At 40.0% G+C, this 16210-nt stretch overlaps 1 protein-coding gene across 8 annotated transcripts in view; it reads right to left on the bottom strand.

Moving 5' to 3' along the window:
* PHF21B (PHD finger protein 21B) overlaps positions 1-16210 on the bottom strand; it is a 131676-nt gene that overhangs the window by 23447 nt on the left and 92019 nt on the right. For all 8 annotated transcript variants that reach the window (XM_074538962.1, XM_074538959.1, XM_074538958.1 and 5 more), the window contains 3 exons: positions 11912-12004; positions 2555-2905; positions 531-653 (listed from right to left, as the gene is read on the bottom strand). In XM_074538962.1, the coding sequence (XP_074395063.1) occupies positions 531-653; positions 2555-2905; positions 11912-12004 (567 nt within the window). The remainder of the gene's footprint in view (positions 1-530; positions 654-2554; positions 2906-11911; positions 12005-16210) is intronic.

Genomic DNA, 16210 nt, shown 5'->3' on the forward strand with positions numbered 1-16210 from the left:
ATCAAAATTATAATTCCCAAAAGAGATTTAGTCTCATTACCTGCTTTCTACTCTCTTACTCAATTTAAAGGATTTTAATGTATTTCAGACTAGAATCTGTCTACATATGGGAAGACATATACCCAGCAAATGCAGGAAACTAATAATACAATCTAAAAATTGCAAGATTCATTACAAAGATGTTAAAATTCAGCTTACAGAAGAAATGTTAATTCCACCTCATATGCAGCCTCTAAATCTGATGCTATATGTTGGAAAACATAAAAGAAAATATCTTAAGTTTGTGTACACATTTCACAAGAAATCCAGCTGTAGCCATGGGGTGCCTAGATTATTATGAGACCTTTAGGTACTATGAGACCTCCAAGTCTTACATTTTGTGACAGTGGAAGGTTTGAATGCAAATTTGGTGCTGGCAGAACCCCAAGCATAAATAATCACACATGCACAGAAAAGAAGGTTTAGATTTGGCCCCCATAACTTAACCACATTGTAGCTCATTTATTAAAAATTTAAAAAAAAGAAATCACCTCTGGATTTTCCTCCTTTTTCTTTTTGGTAGCAGGCAGTCCCTGAGCTGACTCTTCAGGAGATTTCTTTGTCTCCAGTTTACTTTCTGTCTGGGTTTGGACTTGAGGTTGAATAATGATAACCTAAAAGACAATGTACATATAACAAAATTCACTATATGAAACTGGATTTTTCTGCTTGAAACCTTTGACTCCTCTTTGAAAGGTTACTTGATAGCCTACAAATAAGAAATGTAAGTCACAAGTCAAAAGCATAAAACAACAGGATACCTAGGTTAAGGTCCTAAATCCATACTTAAGTTTCTAATAACTTTTTCTTATTGGTGCATTATAAACCTGCTACAGCCTAAGTCCCTTGATCAGTGCCTCTGAAAATTAGGACACTTTCTATTTAGAGGACTGGTGAAGGAGGCAGAGAAGCCACGCTTTAGCATTTTTGTTAGTGATCTTAAGGTCTTTCGTTTGACTTTATTTTGTGTGCAAGTAGAAGAGATGGGATTACTAAGCTTTCAAACCCAGTTTGATCTCAGTCATACCAGTGTGTTTTCAGGGTAAGCACATGGGGATGAGAAAGAAGGTATTCCTCAGGCAACTGAGATCAGACTTCAGTCCTCAGCCGTTACTCGTTATTAGCAGTGGATGCCCAGTTTTCCATAAATGAAATAAAATTTAATTTAATTTAATTTAAATTTAGGTCTTGTTTAGAACCTGTTGGAATTATGACACAGATCTCATTCACACATTTATGGTAGTATATCTGGCTGCTTATATTTGAATTATCAGATGAAGATTTACATGATGTAGGTCACATTATCCAGAAGCTAATAAATTAAAAGGAATGAATTTCTGCCCACAGAACTACACATATGAATTCATACCTATAATCAAAAGGACTGTGGAAGCTTCAAAAGGACTTCCCAAGGACTATCACCTTCTAGATAAAGATTATTAGATTTGAACACTAGGCCTTTTCCATCTACTTCATTGCTAATTTTCAATCAATGTCATTTAAGTGTTAGATACATTATCTAAACTCAGTCACTCTAGAAGATTCAAAAGCATAAAAAGGGATGGTTTTTTGAGCAGCCATCTTAAGTAAGAGAAAAATAATTTATGTCAAAGAAACGGGGAAGAGACGTCTGCTTTTATTTACCTCAAAAGCCATCCTACATCCTATATATTTTTTTAGTTCTGTATGAGAACTTGTGCTGCCAACAAGACCAAAAGTAGCAGGATCCCAGTGGTAAATTACACTGAATGTCTGCTTGGTACATTAGCAGCCTGTATGGAATCTGACTCTGGTATAAGAGTGGCACAGTTCTTGCATTCCAATGCTGAAAAGCAGTACAAAGATGAAAGAAGTAATTCATAGCTTGAATTTTTCTTTTTACTGATTCATCTCCTGGTCAGTTCTGAAACCCTGAGCTCTCATTTCATTCGGTCTTCCCCTGAAAGAGCAGAAGGGAATCTCTGATTTTTTATGTATTCCCTGGGGTCAGTCAACAAATCAAATATCATTGTATCATTGAAGAGGGAGTCCATAGGAAATGTGAGCCTGTACAGAATTCAGGGATTTCATTAGTGAGGATTCATTAGCCTGTACAGAATTCAGGGATTTCATTAGTGATTCCCTTCATTAGTGAAGGGAATCTCTGATTATTTTATGTACTCCCTGGCGTCAGTCAACAAATCAAGTATCATTGAGTCATTGAAGAGGGGGTCCATAGGAAATGTGAGCCTGTACAGAATTCAGGGATTTTTTTAGTGAGGATTGTCTTAAGGAAAGAGAAGTTCATATTAACAGAAGGTCCTGTTAATACCAGGCTACATAATGATGTGTTTTATCCCCAGTAAAAAACAGGCTTGTACACAGATAAAAGTCCACCAGCTTCTATGTGTCCGTGTAAGAATTCTCCCGTTGCTTTCTGATTATTTCCTTTGAGAAGAACCCCTGCCAGCACTCCCAGGGCAGTATTTGCTCACACCTGGAGCACAGTTGGTGCGTTTGCTGCCTGGGCACTCACCTTGCTGTCGGCGCTGATGAGGAGCGGCTGCACCTTGATGCCGTCGTTGACCACCGAGACAGCGGTGCTGGTGCTGAGGGGAGCAGCATTGCTGGGGGACGTGGAGATGATGGCATAGGCCACCCCAGCACCACTCAGAGGGGACGACAGGGCTGCGGGCTCGGTGGCACTTTGGGCCGGGCTGCTGTGCGTCTGTCCATGGCTGACAGTGTTGTTGGCGGTGGGGAGGGCAGGGCTGGGGTTTTTGATGCTCACTATGGTAGCCTTCTGGAAGGTGGGAGGCTGCTTGGAAGGTTGGTCTCTGCACGGGGAGATTGGGAGGCTGTCTGGAATCAGGGTCTTTGGCCTAACCTACAAACAGAGAGCCAGGTGTTATTAGTGAACAAACACTGCACACATGTGTTCTGCCAGTGGAATCTCTAATTGCATTCACCATGGACCAAGAGCATCTAGAAAAACAGAATGGAGCAACTGCAAGTAGCCACCACTTATAGATACATTCCCAGCTCTTCTCAGTTGGGTCATTTAGAAGTTCTTAACTCACTGCAATGCTAAACAATAAGTGAGAAGAAAGTCAAATCCTTATTTTGATCAGCACACATCCATACAAATGCTGGTCAAGTCACATCCAGTTCTCTCTGCTCATACCTGCAGCACAGCTCCTGTGTTTGCTGCCCATGCGTAAGCCAAAGCCTTTGCAAAGAATGGAAAACCCAGATTCAAAATTTTCCTGTTCTGAAGGACACAACATTTTATCTATGAATTAAGGAGAGAGAGCTGAATCTTTAAGGGAGTTCTGGGAAAGCATTTACAGAGACAGTAAAGTATATGCTTTTAGGTGGATTGGTCAATGAACAACCTCATATGTTTAAGACATGCCATGTCAAATGGAGAGGAGATCTGTCATACAGTCACTTAACTCACAAATAAATAAATAAAATAAATAGAGGGATACAAGAAACCCACAACCACCAAACATCATATTTTGTCGCAGTAATTAAAGAGCTAACTTGCAGCTGTGGGTGGATGCAGGAGGAACTTCCATGAATGGAAGAGGACACTTTGCCCTGCTTTGCAACAGCTGGAGCTCTACCCAGAGCCATGAATGATAGCAGCAATCAATTGTTTTCAGCTGATGTGATGTGTTTCTAGTGGTGTAATTAATGTTACCCAGTCAACACGGCTCTGCCTTAACAACATGTTAAGTACAGTTCCAGGACTGAAAATAAATAATTTAGAATGCTTCACATGGAGTTAGCTTCACTCCCAGCTTATTGGTTAACACAGCTGATAAAACAGTCAGTTCCCTCTGTGCTTATTTAGTCCTGTCACTTCTTGCACCTTCCATACTGTGAAACAAAATGACAAGTTCTAACAGACAAACACGGGAACAGCTGCCTGTGTCACCACGCTGGAGTCTACAGCAGCCCTTCAAACGGTGCCAGCTTCAATCTTCAGCCTAAGTAAGCAATTTTAAAAAAATGCAGGGATTTACTAGTGCACAGAAAACCATCTCTTACGGTTGGCCATCATCCCCTATTGTGTCAAGAAGGAACCATACCCTTCTTGTCCCCACAGCAAATATTAAGGGCAGCAACACATATGTTGCCAGCTCTCTGTCCCAATAATTTGTCCCTTAAATATCAATAGCACCCCTGTGGACACCCACAAGCCTGCTGGGAAAAGGCATCACAACAATGATGCCCTGGAGAGAAGCATCTTATATATATAATTATCTTTTCTACTTCATTATGTAATAGCTCAGTGAATCCTACACACACTCATAATACACATCCTGCAAGTTAGGGATGAACACATCTTACTTCGCTGTAAAATAAGCTCTTCCTGCACAGATAACTAAACACACTTAATTTTCCAAAATACTAAATTCTTTATAAAGTGCTGCATACTGAACTTATCTGATAGGATGTACCAAACTGGTACATCACAGAGCATCTGCTGGGCACTTTCTGCCACCATGTGATACAGAAAAGGGATAGCTGTTCTCATGGACTAAGACTCTGAAAACTCCCTGCCAAGTTTACCTAGCTGTGGGACACCATATTTATTTGCAATTACAGAACAATAAAAAGGGTTGACTACAGAAAGAAAAGTTTCAGGTACTTCTGAGTTAAAGTTAGAATAATTTAAAGTGAAACCAACATTTGTTTCCAGAACCTGCAAGTATGAATCCAAAACAGAAAGTAAATGTAGAAGCCCCTTGTGGTCCAACACCCATCAATGTTCCCCTCAGAATATAAACAATAAGCATAAACATTTAATAAACAGCTACATTAAATACCTTTGGCAGAGTGTCACCTAAAATCCCGAACTGCTACAGTTGTTTCTGGAGATAAATGGAATCAGCTAGGAATAGAAAAAATAAGAAGGGAAAAGGCAGCATAAATTCCTTTCCCTCATGGCAAAACTGTAGCTTAAATTTGGGAGATGAAAGGAGGACAGTGGCACTAGGAAAAGTCTGGAAGCTGGCAATCACTGAGGAAGAGGTAGAATAAAACTAGGGCAGGACAGGGAATGCACTGCACTCACACAGTACCAAAAAGTAATTTCCTACTGAAAGTAGCACAGGGTGGATGACATCAGTCCCTGTCACAGGAGTTACAGAACAAAAAGGCACCAAAGTTGACCAAAAGAGAAGAAAAGAGAAAGAGATAGCATGTGTGTTACCAAAAGAACATTTCAACTCTTGGCAACTGCTGCAAGTAACAATTCTCCTGTAGGCTCAACCGTTCTTTCCCCAAGTATCTTTCATTTAACTTGTGACAGCTGTCAAAACAGAATGTGATACTAGCAGGGCTCGAAATGCAGAAGAGAGAGCTGCTTCTTGAATAAAAAGATTTCCTAAACCTGTGTTGTTCTTGAGTTTCCTCCATACCCACACTAACAAACATTTCATTTCCTGTGGCAGTGTTCAGACTGGTGCTTCTCAGATAGCTGCAGGTGAGCACATTTTTCAAGGAGATATTCTCAAATCTGAGCACTCACTAGGTGGCAGCTCTCTGCTTTTCAGACAGGGAAATAAGAGTGTGCCCAATCCTGTGAGATGTACAGAGTGCTCTTTTGTTCAACAACTTCTAATTTAATATATTTTAAAGAGCTTCAGATCAGGAAAGAATGAGCTCCTGTGACTAACATGACTTGTTGTATATCCCATATTATTAAGCTCCATCCAGATGTCCCTATATGAAGCTCAAAAGTCTGGGACTGGGTTCAGGTTCTGTTTGTTGTTAGAGCCAAAGTTGTTGTTGCTGTTTTTTTGTTTTATTATACATACTAGTAAAGACCTTTTTCTTATTCCCATATCTTTGCCTGAGAGCCCCTTGATTTCACAATTTTGATAATCCAGAGGGAGGGGATTTACATTCTCCATTCCAAGGGAGGCTTTTTCTGCCTTCCCTAGCAGACACCTGTCTTGTAAATCAAGACAATCCCAACAGGTGAGCCACTCACCTGCTGTAGAAAATTAAAATAAGGTAAGAAAGAAAACCTCTTACAAAAGAAATCCTCAAGATCCAACCTATAGAGGTATGGGGAAAAAGGAGAAGGGAGCAAAGTCACACAGTTCCTCCAATCTCTGTGGGCAATCCTATGTAGTCCTAAAGGACAGGATTTAATTAGAACAGTTACATCTGTGAAGATCTGCAGGTGATATGAGAATTGTTAAGGGCATTTCTGGTAAATGCGTTCTCCCTCAGGCCTAGGAAAGAAGGGAAGTTAATGCAGTGTACTTCAATTACAAACCCAAAAGGGATCACTGTGATCCTCCAGTTCACAGGCTGGACATATAATTTCTCCTAGAAACTGAAGACTGATTTTAAAAGAAAATACTAAAGATTTCTTAATTATGAGCTCCAGTAAATTGTTAACATGTTTTTGGTTTTTTTTTTTATGCTCGTGACTGGCATTTTACAGGAAGGTTGAATTTTGCCTAACTTCAGCTTCCAGTCCCAGGATCTTGTTCTAGCTTTGTCAGCAACACTGAAGAGCCCTCCCCTTCCCCTGTATCAGATATCAGCTGGATCATGCTCAGCATCCATCAGCCCTTCACACTAGCAGGACCCATCTGTATGAAAGTAAGTTCTTCAGCTCAACACAATATCACATTGCCTTTGAGAGAAAGACCATTATTCACACTTTATTTTCACTTCATCCTTGTACTCAGAGCTTGAAAACAAAAACTCAAAATGGATTTGGCACAATTCATATGTCACAGAGGCAAAGTGCTGGGAACAGCAGCCAGAGCTTTCATTCTTGAAAATTTTAGAGGATTACACAGAAAACATTAGCAATGGCTGATAAAATGAGTGCAATATGGGGTAATCATATCCTTCACCAGAATGAACAGATGCACACTGAGTTCAATAAAGCTGTGTCTATTTATGCCAGCTGAGGACCAACTCCCTCCCTCTTCTTTTTTGATCAGTAAAAATTAGACAAAAAAATTTTTCTCCTTGAATTTACAGCAATGACACTCGCTAAAATCCAGGTTGCCCCACTCACTCAAATACTTGAGTTTAGTTCCTTTCCCAATAAGCTCCTATTATCTTCAGCCTGGTCTAGGACCACTGTCAAAATAAACAGTTTATTTCTTCCCACAGGGAAGATTTCTTTCTTTTCTTCCTTCCCCTTGATAGGGCTACATAAAAAAGAAGTTACTCCTCATTGTAGAAAGCCCAGGCAAGATGACCCAGAATAAGTGAATTCCATGTTTACATACAACTTAGCCCTCTCTTTACCATATCCCTGGAATATTAGTCTGTGAACCTACAGAAGGACATTGTGAAGGGAAATGCAGGGCAAAACCCAAGGAGCAGCTCCAGCCCACATTTTCAGTCCTGCTACTCTGGATGGAGTAGACTAGGGAAGAAACATTAATCTGATCATAACAAAATTGAGCAGAACATCAGCAAGGCAGGACTGCAACAGGCCCCTCAAAACAAAGCCTGGTCTCTCAGTTTACACACAACACAACCCAGGAGTCACTCAGCAGTATTTTCACATGTGTTCAAACTGCACACACTCAAATCAGGCATCTCCCAGGTGCTGTGTACCTGCCATGATTTGGTATTTCAGTTGTTAGTCATGGACTGCTAAGTTAAGTTAGCTAAAGGTGACATGCAGCTTCTGGGCAGTTTGTAAGAAGGCAAAACAATCTAATTTAGTTTTCTTCTCCTTCATCTCTGCTTGACACTACAGAAATGGATGTTTTGCAGAGAAGGATGTCTGAGTGGGAATCTGCCAGCTCTGCTTTTTGTGGATGTTGGCATAAGGCAGTCAGGTGGGAGCTCTTTATTAAAAATGTTATCAATGTTTTGAATAGTGGGTTGGTTTTACATGGCTTAGATTTTTTGGTGAGGAGGGAAGAAGCCAGGCACAGAAGTGATTTTTCTGTGGGAAGCTGCTAGAGGTTGCAAGCCTGACAAACCAATTGCAGGCTGGCTCAGAAAACAAACATACTGCTAAGCCAATTGATATAGTTAGTGATACCTCTGTGATGACATATTTAAGAAAGAGAAAGCATGTACAATTCCTCTTTTTTCTTCTGAGGTGTAGGGAGGTGGCTGCCAGAGGGGCCATCAGACCAACTTTGTCACAGACCAACCTATTTCCTCTATAGTACACAGCGGCATCCCAAAACTTATTTCTGTCTCTAGGAGTTGTTTTCCTTTCAAGAAATCTACCAGAAGCCCTACTACTAAGGAAGCCAGGAGCACTACCTGGGTTTGGTACACATGTGAAGAGAAGCAGCAACTACCAGTAGAAATGTGACATGAAACTATGAGAACTATGAGATGAAATTTCATGAGAACTATGACATGAAATTTTAAAATGGGACTGTGTTTTTAACATTTGGGAACATGTGGAGACTCTGGCTGGGCTCACACAGTACCCAGTGAAGAATAAACACAAACCAAGATAACAGAGCTTGTCCCAGGGCAGACAAGTGAGCACATTCAGACCCTACTGAATTAATGTTAAAGTATCAAGGTTTAAAAGGACAGGTGTCTGCTGAGGAAGGCAGGAGCCTCCCCTGAAATGGAAAATGTAAAACCCTCTCTCCAAATTGTTATAATTTTGAAATTAAGGGGGCTCTCAGCAAAGATATGGGAGCATGAATAACAGTACTTCATTAAGGAAAAAATGAAAATAAAAATAAAATAAATAATGCAATAATACAAAACAACACTGACAGTCAGAATACGACCTGACACCCTGTTGGTAGCAGTCCAAATGAAATGGCGGCTGCAGCCCTCCTAGAGTGCCTGGGGTGGTTCTGTTGGAGCAGGGATCCTGTAAAAGGGTGGAATTTTCCTCTGAAGATCCAGTGGTGGTGTAGATGGGCCTGGTCTTCCTTAGAATCCAGTGGGAAAGGGCTGCTCCTCTGGGAATCCAGTGGAAAAAGCTGCTGTGGTCCTCCAAATCACAGATTATATCCAGGTAGGAATGCTTGGCTCCTCCCTCTGGGTGGAGCATCTCCCAATGGGATGTTGGGATTTTATCAGCCATGCAGTGGGACTCAATGGCTCATTAACAGAAGATATCTCCCAGGAGGGAGGATGGGTTGTGGAAGAGATAAAGAAAATTGCCCAATTAACAGAAGATAACTGCCCCATCAGATAGGAATAGAATACACACCCATTTCCAACCTAACACATGAAGTCACTGCAGAAGATAAAAACTAAGCAGTGTCTGACAGCAGAACTTGGCAGAGTTGACTGGAACATACATATTTCACCTGAGGCCCTGTGAGTACTTGTTTGTTTTCACCCCTAACCTGTGTGATCCCTCCAATGCAGACACTGCTCTGCTCTAAGCAGCAGAGTCATGAGCAAAGCCATCCCAAACTGTGCCTTCAACCAGCACTGGAAAGATAGGCCAGAGAAATAGCATTGTAATCTGATTTGACTGCCATTCAAAATGTCGCAGTCTCTCCATTAATTTGAATGAGGATTGCACCAGGCCCAAATTACTGACAATAAAACAGGGGATTTATTTTAGTATTTTCACCTTTTCACTTAAAATCTTCCTGTTGAAGCACAGAAAATCACATTTCACATGTACCTCTAGGTGGCTACAGTGCGACTTAGATTTGTCTGTAAACCAGTTCAAAATAAACTGAATATTTGCTCTGCAGCTGGGTATTGGAACTCAAACTGACAGAATGCCACTCCCTCCTTAGAGCAGATGGAGTCATAAGGAAGAGGAATAGCTCCAGAGTACCACAGTGTTTAAGCAGAGGACCTCTAGGATTTTCCTCTTAGAGTGCAGTGGAGAGTCTGCAGTTTCAAAGCATCTTACTCAGCTGGAGACCCCAAAGACCAAAGTTAGAAGAGAAAGGCTATCTGGAATTAGCTTCTCAAACATCACAGCTCACTTATTTGATGAAAGCACAAATACCTTCATATTAGGAAAAAAAACAAGCATCAAAAAAATCCCAAATGAAAAAAGAAAAACCAATCCCCCCCCCCCACAAAACAAGCCAAGGAAGCTTGTTTTGGTAAATAATGAATGCCTAAAATATTGTTTGTATTGTGCAAAGAACTTGTAAGTAATGCTTGTTTGCTCACCACTTAATTAGCAGTTCTAAGTGATGGGATTTTGCTGCCATTTGTGAATGTGCAAATTTTGAAACTTCATTTCCCAGATGGAAAAGCTTCCAGGGGGTCATATCATAAAGCCATTTAAATGAACAAAACAAATGACAAGTATCTGTACTAATGTGGAAAATGAAGGAAGCTGTATGCATTATTTTATGTAACTCTTGTTAAATGCCTCGTTTTACTTGTGTGGTATGTTTTTTTTTGCATAGGGGTAAATCAAAAGAGGCTGTCAAGATGAGGAGCACAAAAGTGTCAAATATATCAAACCCCTTTAGACATGATGAGGCCTCAAAATTGACGAGTCCTCTCCTTCTGTCCAGCCAGCATGGTAATATTTATGCCTAATATTTGTGCCTTAACAGAAGCCTTTGCTGCTCTGGTTTCATTGTCATAACTAGACTTGTCACAACTTCACTGTCACAACTAGACTTGGCAGAGATGGACATTGAGGAAGGTTCCATCCCTTCCAGATCAATACTGAGCCATAGAAAACATCTGAGTCTGGACACTGCTTTCATTCCCTTTGAAATATTCCAAATTCTTGCTAGAGGAGTGATGAATATGGTTCTGCTGTCCCAGTAATTTGATGTTACATAGGCAAACAAAGTAAAGGTTTTAGCAGGTGCCAAAACCCAGCTGGATTTAACTTGTTGGTATGCTTAGGAGATGGGAATTTGCTTATCCAAAAGTCAGTCCTAGAATGGCAGGACTGTCCCAGTAACTCAGAGCAAGGTGTGGGGTCTTGCTTGTCACCCAGGGGGACAAAAGGAGGTTAGTGGCCAGCCTGGTCAGTGACCAAGTCTGATGAATAAAAGAATAAAAGCTGATGACATGGACTGTGACTGGATTTAATTCTGCATGATTTCCAGCTCCTACTAGAAGATAATATACGCCTCTTTAATTTCCAAAATACTCTTTAATTTCCAAAATATTTTTTTATTAGGTGCTTGTTTTCACAACACTACAAGGAAGATGATGTTTTTACCATAACACCTGTGTGGTATCACATGGCCTTGCTTCCTGGAATTTTTATATTTCCATCCGAAGTTTCCAGTTTTCCTGGACCAGAGTAGTGAGAGCCACAGTGGGAGAAATATATTTATACTTAAGAATCACTAATGTGAAGAGTAAACCATAGAATTGCAGCAAAATGCCTATTGAAAATGACATCCAAAATTTTTGAGAAAGAGGATTGAAATGGGGAATAAAGTGCATAGTTATAGAAACAGTGGTTGGTGTTCAGAAAAGAAGACATTTTAAAACATTTTAAAAAACAGTGAGTGCAACTCTCCTTTCACTCTTGCTCAGAGAATCTTTCCTCAGTCTGGCACCTGGGTTAGCTGGTTACAAAACTTTGTATTGGGATAGACAAGGCAAAAAAGTCAGTGAAACAGAACATGGGGTTAAATCTTGAACAGGAAGGTTAACACTTCCACCAGTTCTTTTAATTACAGAATTGCAGATTTTCACTTCTTTGGTTTGTGATTCAACTTTAAGGCATAAATTTACATTTCACCATATGTATTTTGCTCTCCCACGATGAATCTGCATTACATTTTAGACCTTTTCATTGTGCCATCAGTACACTCCCAGAAGAATTATTTTTTTTCATGGACTGAAGAAAAACATAACTCTGCAAAATCAGTGTGCTGATGCACCCAGGCCTGGGCAGTAGACAGAAGCAGAGAATATGTGCAAAATGACACAACCCCCTCTTTGAAAGTGTATTTTGTACCTGAGGTAGCACTGCTGGTCCTTGTCCTGCCAACCTCTGCAAGGAGCTGACCTGAGGAACCTTAATGGGCACTGCAGTGATAGTTCCCAAAGTCTGTGGGAAGAAAAACATTTGAACACAGCTTAAAACAATTGTAAAGGTTTCCCAGACAGAATCTCTCTGTTCCCTTCCAGCTCTTTTTCCCTTCCCAGCTGCCCTGGCTGGAGGCTCTCTAGGAGACACCAAACTGTTTTCAAAATAGATCTGAAATGCACCACAATGACACATATTGGTACAATGATGCATTTCATGATGGCCAGAGTCACAAAGAGATATTTGCTGTGCCTCAGGAAATAGTAAATACTGAATTATTAAAATGGAAAGCTGCCTATAAATCTACTACAGCACACAACATTCAGCTGACACCCATTTGGGCCAACACAGCATTTATTACTATCCATGCTTATTTTTGTTACTCACCCTTTTTTTAGTTGTACACCAAATTTATTCAAAGCTTATTTAAGATAGGATGGAATAAGCATATATAACTTATAAATTTATGATTGGGCCATAAATGTAAAGAAGACAGCTAACTTTTCCATTCAATGTCTTTCAACCCTGATTTCACTTCACGAAATCATGGAATGGCTTGGATTGGAAGGGACCTTAAAGATCACCCAATTTCACCCCCAGCATGGGCAGGAGCACTTTCCACCAGACCAGGTTGCTCCAAGCTCCATCCAATATGGCCTTGGACATTTCCAGGGATGGGGAAGCCACAGCTTCTAACCACAAGTTCTAAAAATACTTTGGTTTACGGGCCAATATTCTTAAGGCAAAGTTTTGTAACTTTTATCTAGCATTTTGTTATTACTGTTGGGATGACACAGAAATATAAGCAAGCATATGACTGTCATTATAACAGCAAGAGACACTTAGTCACCAAACTGAAAATCTTACCAGGCTGTTAGAAATAGCTAATATGGAGAAAAATATAGATTCAACTGAATTTCTCTAAATTTAACTCTGCTCTAAACCAAGAGTTTGGATCACAGCCAGCAAGATAAAATATGCTATTATTACTTCAATCTGGTAATGAAATTTGTCAGTAGAAAAGAAACTATAACATAATCAGCTCAAGGAAAGTGAAACTGTGTCATATCCATACTGATATGTTCTCCTCAGACCCCACCCACAGAGTGGCAAAACAGTCTATTTCATTCTGTCTCCAGTGTTTGATAAGAAATAACAAGTGTATTCAGGCAGAATATTCTTAATAAACTTCTCCTACAGCATTTATATTTTTACCTCTGCTACTCCTGTCAGAGACATTTGGGGGTGTGATGCTGCATATTCAGGAAAGATTAACATTTGAAAAATTGCCTATTAAAACAACAAGGAGAGCTGAACAGTTATAAACATACAAGACAATTTTTCTTGAGTACTTGTGGATTATCAGTGCCCTGGATTATCCATGGAAAAATATACTCCATTAAAATTCTGTCTCAAGCCAAGAGAAGAGGGAAAGGGGGCAGAGAGAGCAGTATTTCCATCCCTGGATAATAAAATAACTAAGTTACACCTTTCTTTAGAAATTAGGGATCTGGCAGCAGGGAGAGGAACAGAAGAGGGTATTTCTGCCACAGTTTCCTTATAGGGTGATACAGGGACTAAAAACAAGGGGAAGGATCTGATTAAACAACTTCATTGCCCTCTCTACCCTATCACAGCCTCACACATTGGCAAGAGTACCATGATGAACTACTGCAGTCTGGGGAGAAGGAGAAATTGAGCTGCCACCTGCTGCTGTGAGCATTTATTAGACTTACCACAACTTCCTGCTTAATATTAGCAGGAACTGTAATCAATTCAGCCAGATTCAGAGTTTTTAGGGTAAATACCAAAGTGAACTTTCCAAGTCTTGCTACAGAAAGCTTATCACAAGTAGGATCTATATTTTCCTACTGTCCCAAATGAGATTTCTTTCATCACAAGTGAAGTCCAAGGTCTACTTGGAAGTACCAGGGCCATCACTACTTCTCCTGGGCTGCACAGATACTCTCTAAGAAAGTTAGAAACAAAAAGTTCTGCCTTCTGGAAAGTTGTGCTTTAAAGGCTGCTGCCTCTGACCTTGCAAACACACATTCTGATATTCCTACAGGTACACAAGGATTTGCAAAATTTCCAAACTGGACAACAAAATACTTGGTGGTTGACATGGTGGTGTTCAGTCCAAGGCTACACTTGATGATCTTGGATGTCTTTTCCAACCTTAATGATTTTGTGATACCATTAAAATACAAAGAGCTGACACTGAATGAAATTGGGAACTGATTATAAAGATAAGAGTCAAATTACTGACATGTTAAGTAAGATAGAAATATCAATTGTTAAGATGCACAAAAAACTCCATGTCTGAGCAAAAAAAGCTCTTCTCTTGCATTACTTTAAATATCTCCACGGAATAAAAACCAACCAAGCATCTAGAACAGAACAACTGTCTGTCCTGTGAGGAAGGAGGTCATGTCAGCCCCTGGGTGCCTCACTGGGCCAATTATGGTTCAGGTTTCAAAACAGTGAATGATTGAGACAAAAGAAAGGAGAGAACAAACAAGAAACACCACAAAACTAATCTGTACTGTTTCCTCAGCTTCACTGGAAGGCAAAGTCAGGAGGAATCATCTGTGGGTAGTGGAGAAAGGAACTACTCTCACTTCTGCCACCTGCACTTTCAAAAATTTAATCAGATTTATTTTCCTGAAGGAGCAGTTCTGCAGCAAACACACAAGTACAAAATCAAATAATGGCACTCTTAAATTATGAAATTTTCAGCGACAAAGATGCAGCCTTCTGTTTACAAAGGGTTTTATAGTAAGGACCTGTTATTGAACAGTCAAGGAAACAATCTCATTCTAGAAATCTTATGGCCAAGGAAAAAAATCAGAACTTCAATCTCATGTTAATATCAGCACTACAGTATGTTCAGACAGAGAGAGATGTAAGAATCTATTTTATTTTTCACTATTTGCATTGTTTTTTACTATTTCCCAGCTTGGGCAATAAATAGCTCAAGCTATTCAAGAATTCAATGACCTCCATACTTTTCCTGTAACACATTTCATCTCTTATGTTTGCCTAGGTCAGTATTATTGTCTCCCTTTCAGTGATTAAAAAAATCTAGATTTAGAGGTGAAATGATAATGGTCAGGGCTAGACTGTTGTGCAGGTGGAAATTCCAGTGTTTAATCCATGTGACTGATTAACTTCATCTCATTCATGCATGGAGACCTCCATCCAAATGGCCTAATTTTTAAGCAGACCAGGATGTCTCCATGATGAAAGAAGTGGAGGTATGAAACAGGGTGAAAGAAGTGAGGTATGAAACAGAGAATCTCAGTTGTGCTCTCTGCAGTGAAGGAAGTGCCAGAATGGGTGGTTGGGCAGTTTGTCTCTGGATACAATTTACACTGCTTTGTTCTTATTCAAGCTGTACAGAAACAAGAAAATAAATGGGAAATCAAAACATAAGTGTCTTTATCTGATGCCCTTGGCCACACAGACAAACTTCCATGGACAAACTGGACAAACTTCCCATGGTTCAGGCTATGACATGTCAAATCCTGCTCACGCTTCCCTTCGAACATCGGCTCAGGGTGGACCCTCAGCTTCAGGAGGTAACTAATCAAGCTACCTCCCCAACAAACAGAAAAACAAACTTTTGTTCCTCCTGTTAGCAGAGCCACCTGTTTTCATGCCCTGGCTGTCCAGGCCATGGTGAGTCTGATGGAGCAAAGATTTGCCACTCACTAATTCCACACTATCATTTTTATCCATGGGGACCTTTTTCTTTTCTCCTTCTTTTCCACTTTATCCAAAGAGCAAGGTTGTGCACATGCTTATAAACTCCTAATTAACAAGCTGAAAAGACATTTTTCTGGAAATGCTTGACCTTTAAGCATTTTGTATGGATTTATTGATACAAGCAGAAACAATAATTTAAAAGACTATTTTAGGAGTGCCGAATAGCAGCACTTTTGTAAAGATAAATGAACTTCTTATTTCTACATTTACAGCTCTAAGCATTTTAATGAAAAGGTCCGTAAAAGTCAAAGATATTTCTGAATCTCTCCTTTGTCTAGGGCTTTTCTGGTGACTCCCTGAAACATCTATAATGTGAAGGGATGGGGAAGTGAAAAGCCAAATTTCACTTTGCCTCAGGTTTGATTGTATGCATTTAAATCAGACATTACTTTATACAGTTGGGTTTTTTTCGAATAAGAACAAATACATCCAGTGTATTTCCTACTGTCTAATTCACTA

This window comes from Zonotrichia albicollis, chromosome 4, assembly GCF_047830755.1.
Source record: "Zonotrichia albicollis isolate bZonAlb1 chromosome 4, bZonAlb1.hap1, whole genome shotgun sequence".
Classification (NCBI taxonomy): domain Eukaryota; kingdom Metazoa; phylum Chordata; class Aves; order Passeriformes; family Passerellidae; genus Zonotrichia; species Zonotrichia albicollis.